The 12,624-nt window shown below is 40.4% G+C and overlaps 2 protein-coding genes across 2 annotated transcripts; one reads left to right on the forward strand and one right to left on the reverse strand.

The window, feature by feature from the left end:
• Positions 1-352: 352 nt before the first annotated feature.
• Positions 353-2,273, forward strand: LOC104953030 (very long-chain acyl-CoA synthetase-like). Its single transcript, XM_010779946.1, has 5 exons — positions 353-365; positions 568-766; positions 1,179-1,276; positions 1,539-1,669; positions 1,751-2,273. The coding sequence occupies exons 1-5, from the start codon at positions 353-355 to the stop codon at positions 1,922-1,924; spliced, it is 615 nt and encodes a 204-aa protein (XP_010778248.1). The 3' UTR covers positions 1,925-2,273.
• Positions 2,274-2,281: 8 nt separating this feature from the next.
• On the reverse strand, positions 2,282-6,778 carry hdc (histidine decarboxylase). The gene is made up of 12 exons (XM_010779945.1): positions 6,702-6,778; positions 6,380-6,552; positions 6,184-6,297; positions 5,589-5,711; positions 5,351-5,488; positions 4,946-5,089; positions 4,421-4,487; positions 4,138-4,300; positions 3,792-3,882; positions 3,606-3,704; positions 3,342-3,443; positions 2,282-3,070 (listed from the first exon to the last, which is right to left on the reverse strand). Exons 1-12 carry the CDS (start codon positions 6,727-6,729, stop codon positions 2,297-2,299), a joined length of 2,016 nt encoding a protein of 671 aa, XP_010778247.1. The 5' UTR covers positions 6,730-6,778; the 3' UTR covers positions 2,282-2,296.
• Positions 6,779-12,624: the final 5,846 nt, after the last annotated feature.

A 12,624-nucleotide genomic window follows, 5' to 3' on the forward strand; every position in this document is an offset into this window, starting at 1 on the left:
CTGGAGAAAGACTGGAACCCCGAAGCTTTGTTTAGGGAACTTAAAAACTGCCCGAGGAGAAAGAAGGACAGTATGAAAAATACTCCCGCATGAATATAGGGTAGATTTTACGTTAACCTTCTTATTTTGCACTCTTTTTATTTCATCATCAAATATATTTCTGTACGAATAAAGATTGTAAAATTAAGTATGACGTAGAGAGAGAGATATATATGTATATATGTATATGTCACCCGCGTTTTTCATAATCAGGTCGGTGGTTGAAGACAGCGGTCAGAGGGGGAATTTTTATACACCAAAAAAATAAAAAACAAAAAAATAGAGAACAATATAAAAAAAGTAAGGATACCATATGGGGAGGATTGGTAACTCCTTTATATTTCTCATAAGTACTATCTTATTGTAGTCTTTTATGATAACGACCTATATGTGTGGTGGCTCCGGGGTACGCGCGCTGGGGGTAGGGAGACGTATGCCCGGAGGGGGGTAGGCGTTGGGGAGGATAACCGCATTTTTATGAGTCTTGAAATCTAGCTCTTACTAATAAACATCCTGTGCTTCTTACAGGAGAGACCGGGTTGTTTGTGGGGAAGATCGAAGAAAGAACTCCTTTCAGTGGCTACGCCAAGAACCATCAGCAGACAGAGAAGAAGAAGCTAAGAGATGTGTTTGTGAAGGGAGACCTCTACTTTAACAGTGGTGACCTTCTAAAGATAGACAAGGAGGGATTTGTCTTCTTTCAAGACCGAATTGGAGACACTTTCAGGTGAGTGGTTTGAACAAAGTTGATGAGCTGAGCGGGTAATGGAACATCTAGGAACAGCTTTAGATATCAAATAGATGTGTTGACATTTGTAGAACATGTCACTCCCTAAAAGGTTCACAAACTCATTCTGTGTTTGACTTGGTAAATTAGTTGGAAAATAACTATTATATCATAACTTTTACATTTTACTTCTGCAAACTTAATTAAATATGTGGACACAACATTACATTGTATTATATTCAATACCTATAAAGCATTTAATTTAGCTAATATAATTTCAGATTCATCATTGAATTATAATTTTATAATTCTGTGTTTGTTTGCAAATTATGACCAACTTTTCAGTGCTAAATGAAAACATAGCAGTCAAGTTATGCATTTACTGTCTTTGTTTTATTGACCCTGAATAAAGATGGAAAGGCGAAAATGTAGCAACGACAGAGGTGGCCGATCATTTGCTGATGTTGGACTTTGTCGAGGAGGCTAATGTCTATGGTGTGAAGGTGCCAGGTAAGAATCACTTTGTTAGTAAGGATTTATGGTGCTGAAAATCTGTAACTCCTAAAAACGAAATGTTAGTTAAAGCCTTGCATCTGATCATTAAATGTGTTTGATTGTTTATTCATTAGACTATTTATATTTATATAGAATTTCAAAATAATCATACACAATTTTTGTAATTTGTTTCCATTAAGTGCTTCTATAAAACGGAGAGACATTTATAATCTTCTCCTGTTAAAGTTGTCATTTGACTTTCTCCTTCACTTTTAAGGACACGAGGGACGAGTTGGAATGGCAGCAGTGAAGCTCAAAGAAAACATGGACTTTGACACCAAAGCTGTCTATCAACACGTCAAAAACTTCCTCCCCAGTTACGCAAGACCCCGCTTCGTTCGCTTGCAGGTAAGGAAAGTCTTGCTGAATACGTTTATAACACATAACAATTCATGGATTCGTCTGAATATGTCTCTGTTTGTCTGGCAGGATGCAGTGGTAGTTACTGGGACGTTTAAGCAAATGAAGGTGAAGCTGGGACAGGAGGGCTTTGACCCGGCTGCCATCAGTGACCATCTGTTCTACCTGGAGGACAACAACAACTATGTACCCATGACTCAGCAGATATTCAACTCCATCACAGATGGAAAAATCAGGCTCTGAATTAGTACAGTGTTTATTGTTGGATTGTGAACCTCAAAATAATACATTTGATTTTGAGATTTTAAGTGATACTGGATGTCAAATAATGATAAATGGCATTCACATTGAACATTTATGTACAGCACATTTCATGAGCTACTTGAAGGGAATATTGTGTACTGAAATATTTTTAAGGGATTTAATTGAAAATTAAAAACATGATTGTACCGAGTAAAGCAATCCCAAATCATTGACATGGTTATACAGTGATCTTAGATTTGCCAAGAACTGAAAGTGCTGGCACAGCACCCGGCCTGAACAGTAGTAAATTGCTCAATACAGCTGAATTACTGTCTGTATCTAATCTACTGTACTTAACTGCTTTTAGGATCATTATAGAAGCTTAGGTGCTGTGGTGGTTTCCAGTGGATTGGTAGAGGGGGCAGTGTTAGCAACAGGAGAAGAAGACATACAGTTAATTCTTCTGCAGGTGGAGGATACGTTTTTTGTAGTTGTCTGTGAAACCTTTACAGGGCAGCAGAGCTGGTGCGGGCCACACTGCACCCACTGGTTGCAGAAACTGGGCACGCTGTAGAACTTTGTCAGCTTTTTTAGGACCTTTTTATCCATGAGATTTGAAGGCACCTCTGTAATCTTAAACATAGGACCAGATCCTGCTGTTGATGGCGTGCTAGGGAGGGCGCCTGCATCATCTTTAAAACTAGGCCTTGTATCAAAGTCGTAGCCAGACAGTGGCCCCCTGCAACTGTAAGGCAGAGGCTCGCTGCTGCAGCTGAGAGAGCGCATTGGTCTCCTGGATCTGTTCCAGGCCTTGTCAATCCACAGCTCCACCTCAGCCTTTTCAAGACAGGAGACAGCATCCTCGCTCCCCTCAGACTGCATGTCAGAGTCGAGGTATTCGTCCATCACCTCATCTCTCCCTGATTTTGGTTGGTCTCCATTGTTCAGAGCCTGAGTCTCAGCCAGGAGAGTGGAAGCTGTTTTGGAGATGATGCTCCAGTCTTTAAGGATGTCCTCTGCGGTGGTGAACTGCGAGGTCACCGTGAATCTGATGATGCGCTTGGTGTTAATGTCTGCAGGGATCAGGTACATGGTGCCTGACCGCGTCAGTCTCCTCAGCAGCTCTTGTGTCAAAGCATTTCCCCCCTAGAATAAAAAATACATAAATATTGCTAGGCCAAAAAACCCAAACCTCTCAACTAAACTCAAACATTTAGAGGAAATAATTTCAAGGTTGCCACTTTTAATGATCTCCTATATTGCTCTGACCTTGACTAGCATGCTCTTGAAAGACTTTATTTCCTTATAAATTAACTGACCTTTATATGAGATGTTACTTTCAACAATGATTAGCAAGTCAAAGACATGTTGCTCAACAAAGTTTACTGCATAGACAATTTAAATCTGTGCCACCTACTTTTAGGCAGAACACCACCAGGCCAAGGTGCCTCTCAGCGGGAACTTCGAAATTTGGGTCACTCCTAATGTGAGACTCCAAAAGCTTCGCCATCTCAATCCCCTGATGCAATACAGAAATATACATGTAAATCCTATAATTGAAAGACAAATAAAAGCTTTGGGATGTCCTAGTATTTCATACATAAATACATGTTCATAATCTGATTACATTGGATATTCATTCCTTCAATAATTTGCATTAAAATAACTGAGTGCCACTTACATGTCTGATATGAGCCTGGAGGTTTTTCAGGCCAAAGGAGCGCATAACAAACCAAAGTTTCAGAGAACGGAAACGTCGGCTGAGGGGAATTTGCCAATTCTGAACAGAAAGACAAGGTTTCCTTATATGAAATGATTCACTATAATAAATAGAAATGTAATTAGGTGATACAAGACAGTATGTTACCATGAAGTCTGTGGCTGCCTGTGAGTTTTCATGTCTGAGGTAAACAGGGTCAACAGTGAACGTCTGTTGGAGCTTATATTTATCTTTTACCCTGAGAAAACAAGGTAAACCCATATTAACAAATAAACAAGCATCCTTCACTTAGTATTAATTTTTTTTTTTATCTATCATATAGTTTGAATTAAATGTACTATTAAGTTGATTCTTATTTGGGCTTTTGCACTATAATGTAAGTATACAAATCTGCTATTGCTATAGAAAATAAAAACGAATTATCCAACAAAGAACATGCTTTTCATCCATTATTTCTGAAGAACTGAGACAAGTATTTAGCACTCTTACTCACCAGAAAGCTGTGCAGTCAAAGTGAACCATCATCCACTTGGAAGGGTTGAAGACAAAGGAGTCAGCGAGATCAATGCCCTCCAGGGACCAGCGCAGCTCAGGACAGAAGTATGCAGAGCCAGCGTACGCGGCATCAACATGGAGCCACACTCCCTCTTCTGCACCTGTAGAAGAGATTAAAATACAAGTACTGTCCACGCGCATCTCAAAAAGACAACTCAATGTTTTGACTTTACAGACATTTTTTTATACAGATATTATTAGGAGTGAATTTGAAGACGTACAGACTGGTCCAAGTTCAGACAGATTGTCAAAGGCACACACTCCTGTAGTTCCCAAAGTTGCACACAGCTGAACACAGGAGAAAACAAAACCACCAATGAGATGAAAGTTTCAATGTCAGTTTTTTTTTGTATTTGAAACACAAACCTAGGTTTTTATCAAACCAAATTGTACATAATTATGTTTTAAGAATACCACTTGATATTTGTAGGTTTCAATACATACATCCACAGATCTACTTTAATACTAGAAGTCGTTCTATCAAAATTCTAGTGAGGTAAACATATCTAAGTGTTTTAGCAAAATATATTTAAAACATGAAAGTAGCTGTTATTTTAAATGTCCCATGACTGTCACATTAGTGTAGATAGTTGAAGCAACTCTATATAAAAATCAAGCCCTTATAATACTTGTGAGTATTCCTAAACATACTGTACAAAAGGTCATCGAGGGTAAACATAATTTAGTAAACACTAAATCTCCACCTAAACACCCCATGATACCCACCCATCCTTCAGTCTACGTACCATGAAAGGGACCAGTCCCATCCTCCTGTCTTCCTGTATGGCTTGTTTCAAAGTGTCTCCTCTCAGAGACAACTGATCATCAGTGGGAAGAAACCTGATCTTCACCAGAGAGATCAGACCTGCCTTCTCAACCGAGGAATGAGCCTATAAAAGCAGTAAACATTTCAGGTCACCTTCCACCGTGGCAGACAGATTTCTACTTGAATTATGGAAAAGTAACTTGTTATTCAATGAAATTCTTGATTTCAAAATAATGAGGGATTAAGGTTAGACAATGCATTCCATATCTCACATTATGTGTCAGATACAATTCAAAGGGGATTAAATATAGGTTTCAGAGAGAGCCGGTGGAAACGTTCAGTGACCTGCCGCAGTAGCAGGTGAGGTGAAAAAACGGACACTGACCTGATCTGAAGCGTAGGCCACTAGTCTTGAATTTAGCACCGAGTCGTCCACGTCCTTCTCGAGGTCAGGACGCAGCTGCAACATTTTGTCTTTCCTGGCTGCCAGAAGAGTGACCAGTGTGCTCTCACTGACTGTGCTCTAACAGGAGGTTCAGGCAGAAGAGAGACTTAAAAAGTTACTGCAGAGAATACTTTCAAGTTTGGCGTTTGAATAAAATCAGATCAGGGTATTCTCAAACCTGCAGTATGCCTCCACCTCTGCTGTCAGGATGGTGATGCAGGAAGAAGGAGGGGAGTCCCAGTGCTTTACACAACCAGTCCATCACATTCATTTCCAACTCAGTACATGCTGGGCTGGAGGCCTGTTCAAAACCAGCAACAAACTCTATTGTATGTCTTCAATCAGAGCTGGGCTATTTGGAAAAAATCTTCTATGCCTAGTTATTTCCTATCTATATGTAGAGACACATCACGATATAGCATGTTTTCCTGTAATTAAATAGCCTATATAAAATAATCACATGGTAAAGCCTATTATTTAAACTACTGATTTAAAAAGAAATGACAAATGAAAAGTTTCTAAGAACTTTAGTCTGAAATGAAACAGTTTCAAGCTAAAATAATGCATGCAAATACAGATTAATCCCATTAAGACAATAGTTTGCTTTAACTACTGTAACTGAGGTGATTGTTATTACCAGTTAAGAAACCTCATTGTGTATCACAATATCTATCCATATGATTACATCACCATGCAAACCCATTGAAAAACGCGAATGTAATATGTTTTCTTAGTTGTCTTGAGGTAGTGTAGAAGGTGAGTTGTTGCCTTACCCAGGTGAATCCAACACAGTTAATGGCATCGGCCAGCATGTCCCCAAGCATGGAGGGCCATGAGGTCAGACTGGGGTAGTAGGCGTGCATATGAGGACTCTGCCAGTGAACCACCTGAGGGAGAAGAGGAGACAGAACTTGCTTCAGAGACATCGTTTCTGACTTCTGATGATAATGTTTGACAGTAGGAACTTACTCCTGGCATGATGACTTTCTCGATATCCTTGAAGATGCTCTCCCAGTCCTCCGGCTCCTCAGGCGCAGTATCAGGAAGAAGCTCCCTCATGTAGCCCGGCTTCACATCTGGAATCACCCTCCTCTCCCTGATGGTGCCCAGATACTGTGTGATGTAGTCCACCAGCTCCTTACCTGGTCAGAAACAGACACTTTAACAGCTGCAAGGATACTTCTAGTGAAATACATCTTTATTCTGACTATTGTTTGCTAATCATTATTTTCAGTGAGATATAACATCACAACAAAACATGTCATTACAATGAAATGAAAGCTAGCATTACCTCTGCGATTGTATTCTTCAGGCTGCATTATTATTTTCAGATGAGAGCTTTTTGGTTATATTTGTTGTGCGAAACAGCTGTCTGCAATGATGCTTTGTGTATCTTGTGGCAGAGATCACAGAACTATATAGGTCCTGTTGTGAAGAGCACGCCCTGAAGTGGTGACGCATTTGAACCATCAGACAAATGCCCATCACTACATTTGCACCAAATATTTACCCTCTGCTGGTGGAAATTATTTCCTTATGCAGATCATTGTGAGATTATACTGTATTAAGTTTAATAGGATAATATTATCAACAGTATAATTGAATCAATCCCTCTGTACCTCCAAATAGAAAAATATGGATCAGTGTACTTGTTTATTGTGCAATACTAAAGCACATATAAATTATGAACTCCCATTGTTCCATACAATAACCCTGAACATCAAAATAATGTTTAAAATATATCTAACATATTTGCAAATAGTTCTTGAATTTAAGACAATTATAATGTACAGTTTTTGTATCCCTTTATTTATTACATTGTGAAAAGGCCCACTGATGCATCATTGCCAATGTAGTGGATCAATTGTACGCTCTCTCAACTGATACAATTGAGATTCTCTGCTCTGTTTCCTCCTCTCATCTCGCCTTACCACATTACAAAAGATGACTATTAAAGGAAAGTGATATATCTATTGTTTGATGACTTTTCACAAATAAATAAAGGTCTATCATAGGGGAAATTACAAAGGAAATAATCTACGAATGAGTAAAAGGGGATGATGTAGGAAAGCCATCTGTGTCGCAGCTTATCGCTGCCTTTTAAACTCCGACAAAAGCCTGAGCCGCACCTGGACTGTTCACACACTCTGCTGTTTGCTGTGCATTGTGCTCCACTTGGACTTGCTCTCATCTAGTTATTTGGGGAAGCCAATAAGCGGTGCAAATCTAACCACGAGTTCAAATACACTAAGCACACATCAGTGTTTTTCAGAGAGAGTTTGATGACTTATGATGAGAGGCAATCAATTCATTCCGTTTATTCGATGAACCTAATAAAGGAGCAGGATGTTTATCCAAGCCATTTCAAACCTTTTATCCCATACAATAATATCAACTTAGACTAGAACTTCAACACTAGAACATTTTAATATTCACCAGACATGGTATTTAAACACTAATATATCACCTCTCTAAATATTGGAGGATGTGCATGCTTTAACATTTATTTAGCAAGTTCTGTGAACACTTTCCAGTTCAGTTAAACCCACCATTTCTATGAATCTGAGCTATAACTGCCACACATACTTTAGATCCCATGTGTGTGTGTGTGTGTGTGTGTGTGTGTGTGTGTGTGTGTGTGTGTGTGTGTGTGTGTGTGTGTGTGTGTGTGTGTGTGTGTGTGTGTGTGTGTGTGTGTGGTACAATACAAAACAATAAGTATTATGGGATGTTGAGCAGAGCACACTGCGACTATTGTGCTCCTCGTGTGCCTTACCATCTGGGAGTATGAGCCTGATGAAAGCAGGTTTAACACTGATTGTGCAATTGACATTACATCAAAGTCAAAGTGCTTCCTAATGGATCATATTGTGTTGATTTTATTCAAATAAGATACAAATATCAACATGACCCTGGGCTTTATATTTCAAACCAAAAGTCAAAAACAATTCATAGAAAGAGGATTGGGCCACTTAGTTTGACATGAGTAGAAGTGGAAAAGACACACCGACCAATGATGATACTGTCTAAGATGAAGGTGAAAAAAGGAACAAAGCAAGGGTTTTGAAATGTTGCTAGTTAGTTATCATACACATATAGTGTAGTTTTAACTAAGCTTTAGAACATTTGTTATTATTTAATCAAGGTTTTGTTTTTCTTAATTTTAACCTTGTCATTGAAAAGTTGAAGTTGTAATGGGCAGCTTTATGGTGGGAATGTTATAATTATGTAGATTCATTTCAATGCTACCTCATTAATAATGTGGTAAAAAGAAAAGAAGAAAAATATAGCAAGAGTTGTTATGTATTTTAGAGGTGATGTTTGAGTAAGACAGTACATTGAACTTAAACATTGACTTTAATTAAATTGTGTTATGTCCAGGCCTGGAATTTCGTCATTTTAGGGGCAAGGCCACTTGGCCTTTTGAGTTGTCAATTTTTTAAGGGCACAAAGGCCAAAAGCCAGGGCACCAAGGCCATAAATTAAAACAATGATTTAACATACGATATGAAGTGACTACGATTGTATATGCATTTACAATACTTTTATATATATTTATTAAGCATCATCTTATCTTTGACAGCTAACAACACAGCGCTAACTGCCTAGCACTAGATCAGGGGTCGGCAACCTTTTTGATATGAAGTGCCATTTAAAAAAAAAAATGTTATCAGCGTGTGCCAATGTCTAACGTATCGTGCGGAATTATCAAGGGTGTGGTGGATGAGCTTGACGCCCGTCTAACTAATCTCAGTCAGGAGGGCGGGGATGTCGCTGTCTGCGTGTAAGGAAGGCAGTGTGTGGACCTGTCAGGCCTAGCTTACATGATTGCCGGAATCTTAACAAACACACTTTAAATAATTGGTTTTAACGCCATATGATTAATAAGACGATTCGGGTCCGGTTCTGTGATCTCCAGAACACACAGTTATTGATATGTAGTGGTCATGCAGTAGTTGAGATGGAGATCGCTTGTCCCTTTAAGAGGAGAGAGAGCAGGGGTTTGCGGTCCTTGTGGTGTGTTTGTGAGCATGGGTAGAGCTGACAGGGAGGGAACGTGTTTATTGTTCTGGAAGTGAAACGGGAGAAAGCCAGAAAACAGAGGATCGGTGATGTATTTTGTGGGGGAACACAGAAGAACAGGCCTAAGATAAATGGCGCAGCGTCCTCCTCAAGACAGCTCCCTCTCGCTCTCCAGTCATTTAAGCTAAGTGGGGTATGAACCTGAAGCTTGTTGCTTCTGCCTACTAGCGACTCCGGGTCTTGGATGGCCAGTCCGGCCTTTGTGGCATATTATTTCGATGAGAGATGAGCAGATCGCCACTGGCACCCAGCTCCTTTATGGCGTACTTGCAATTTAGTGATAGTGCTTTCCTCCGTGGTGAGACGATGAGCACTGCACCACGGAGGAAAGCGGCAGAAAGTCACCTGGAGATAAGGAGAGCGGGGCTGCGTTGCGTGCATGGCTTCCTTCTGCAGGTAACGGGGAGACGCGCTCTGGCGGCGGTCTCGCGTTCAGGATCCGAAAATTAATTTAAATATTTTGCAAACTTATTCCACTTATTCCTAGTGTGCCACTGGTTACGTTGCCGCGTGCCAATGATGGCACGCGTGCCAGGGGTTGCCGACCCCTGCACTAGATAATAATAAAAAAAGAACACAACTGCAACATAACTTATCCAAGTAGTAACAAAAACACTTCAAAATATTATAATTATGCATTACCATACGAGCAAGAAATAGTAATGTTATCCATAAAATTACACTTAAAGCTGGACAAATGAAAAACTTAACGGCAAACAGGATCATCACAAAACCTTACCTCACCTCAGCCTTTTCTTGAGCGGAGAATCAGCTAGCTAGGTCCTAGACCGTCCTACGCACACGGACGCGTGAGGGGGTGGGCGGAGATAGGTCCTAGACTGATGTCAACTGTCATCATAGACCGTCCGAGCGGTGCATTCCAGGCTCAAATCAAGCGCACCGCTGATTTTTTTTCCTCCTTCAAAATATGCTGGTGTTGAAGCCGTGTCAGAAAAGAGGCAGACTGCTAAACCACAAAACTTAGTCAGAGAGGGCATCAAGGCCACTGTGGCCTTATGGCAGATATCATTTTTAAGGGCACAAGGCCAAAGTGGCCCTCGTGAAATTCCTGCCCTATGTCAACTGGTTCCACATATTTGTACTAGATTAGTTGAACGCAATAGAGTTAAGTAAAACCTATTGTCTTTTATTTAAACTTAATATAATTGCTTTTAACTAACCTAATACAGTTATGTGTTATCTGGTTACATAATACATTTATTTAAGTCAACGTTTCAAATGTTTTGGAGTGTAGATAGTCAGCGGCTAACTCTTTCTTAACAACGCAATACTAAACTTATCAGCTGAAAAGAAAATAAGAGACAATAGAGAACATAGAGACGATGTAGCAAGGAAAATAATAAACCGATATCTGGCATGTTCACTCCTGCCAAAATATTTGAGGTGTCAATTAAAATGTGCATGAGCTTTGTCCATATTAGACTAACAATTTAATTGGGATTTTAACACCTGTTGATTATCTGAGATATTCAGACTTTGGAACACAACATCCAGTCTGAAATGGTACAGGAATGTTGGCCTGCATTTCAGAGCTGGCTTCAATGCAAAATATATAGTGCTGCACCCTCCTAATGCGATGTTGATCGAAGCTGGAGCTGCATCAAAGAGCACTTATGAAGTAAAATACCTTAGACTTTTTGATAAATAATAAGAATTTATTAAAGTAAAGTAAACATTTCAGCCATTACATTACATGTTACTTGTTAGACGCTTTTATCCAAAGCGACTTACTGTGGGTAATCCCCACAGGACCAATTTGGGGTGAAGTATCTTGCCCAGGGACACAACGCCATGCTGACTGCAGTGGGGTTTGAAATATGCTCCCCTGATCCAAACACCAACACACTAGTCCACTGCGACACATCTGCCCTATTGCGCCACAGCCGCCCTAGCCCTATTGCGCCACAGCCGCCCTATTGCGCCACAGCCACCCTATTGGCCACAGCCGCCCTTTCTATTTCATCCTTACTGACCGCCAGAGGCAGTGCTTAGCACTGGATATCTTCTGTCTCGCGCATGCGCAGGTCGAATATTTATGTCAACAAAGTCATGTGCGACCTCGTATGACCCCGGAAGGCATAAGTTCCGGTGTTGTCAACGAGTTCAGTCCTTTTTCATCTTCTCGCTGCACAAGTTACTACTTTATGAGTAGAAGCCAAGCTAGCCTATTACAATTTCGATTATTCAAGCTCATCGCTACCTGTAGCCTTGTGATCGTCTCGATCGGAGCTGCGGGCTAAAACGCTCGCCCCCTGTGGGTGTCCCAGACTCTCCTGACCTGGGCAGCCCATTGCCTGGCCAGGCAAGGTTCAATGTATCTACCCAGAGAGCAAACCAAGTCGCCGACTTCCTCCCCCGTCACAAGCCTCCACCCGGGGAGTGGCGGCTTCATCCAGAGGTGGTGCACAGCATCTGGGGTCTCTTTGGCAGGGCAGAGGTAGATCTCTTTGCCTCGAGGATGTCGACCCACTGCCCCCTACGGTTCTCCTTGATGGAGAAGACCAGCCAGGGGCGGATCTAGACAAATATTCATGGGGTGGCAAGAGGGTGGCAGGAGAATTTGAGGGGTGGCATCCCCTGGCAGAAGTATATTCTGATTTAATCGCAGTCATATCAATCAATGTTAACTTGGAAAGCCACAATATTGATATTTTAACTCAATAACATAAGGTGAGATTGTTGTGGCACATCAGTAAAGCCTTAAATATAAATATATAAGGTGGCACACGTAATTTAATGAATTTTAACTGAATGAGTTGGTTTAACTCTTAGACCAGCAGGGGTACCAAATATGCAGACTGCTGCAATAAATACATTAATTAACTGTCTCATCGATGTGTGTCTGTATGAATATGATAATATTAACAATCATATTATTCCTATCAGCTGTCAATCACTGTTATGATTCACATCTTCAGTGTTATTATTAAATAAACTATATTTTTTGGAGGAGTTAATGATGAACGTTCCTCAAGATGCTTGCTCACCCTCTTTCAAATTTGAAAGACCAGTAATTACTATCATAATTCAAAAGAATCAAAGGAACAGTTCAGCGCCCCACAACTTCATTGCAAACAGTTACAACCTTGACTTTACATCAGAAAGAACAC

This window comes from Notothenia coriiceps, unplaced genomic scaffold (assembly GCF_000735185.1).
Source record: "Notothenia coriiceps isolate Sejong01 unplaced genomic scaffold, NC01 NC01_scaffold00020998, whole genome shotgun sequence".
Classification (NCBI taxonomy): Eukaryota; Metazoa; Chordata; class Actinopteri; order Perciformes; family Nototheniidae; genus Notothenia; species Notothenia coriiceps.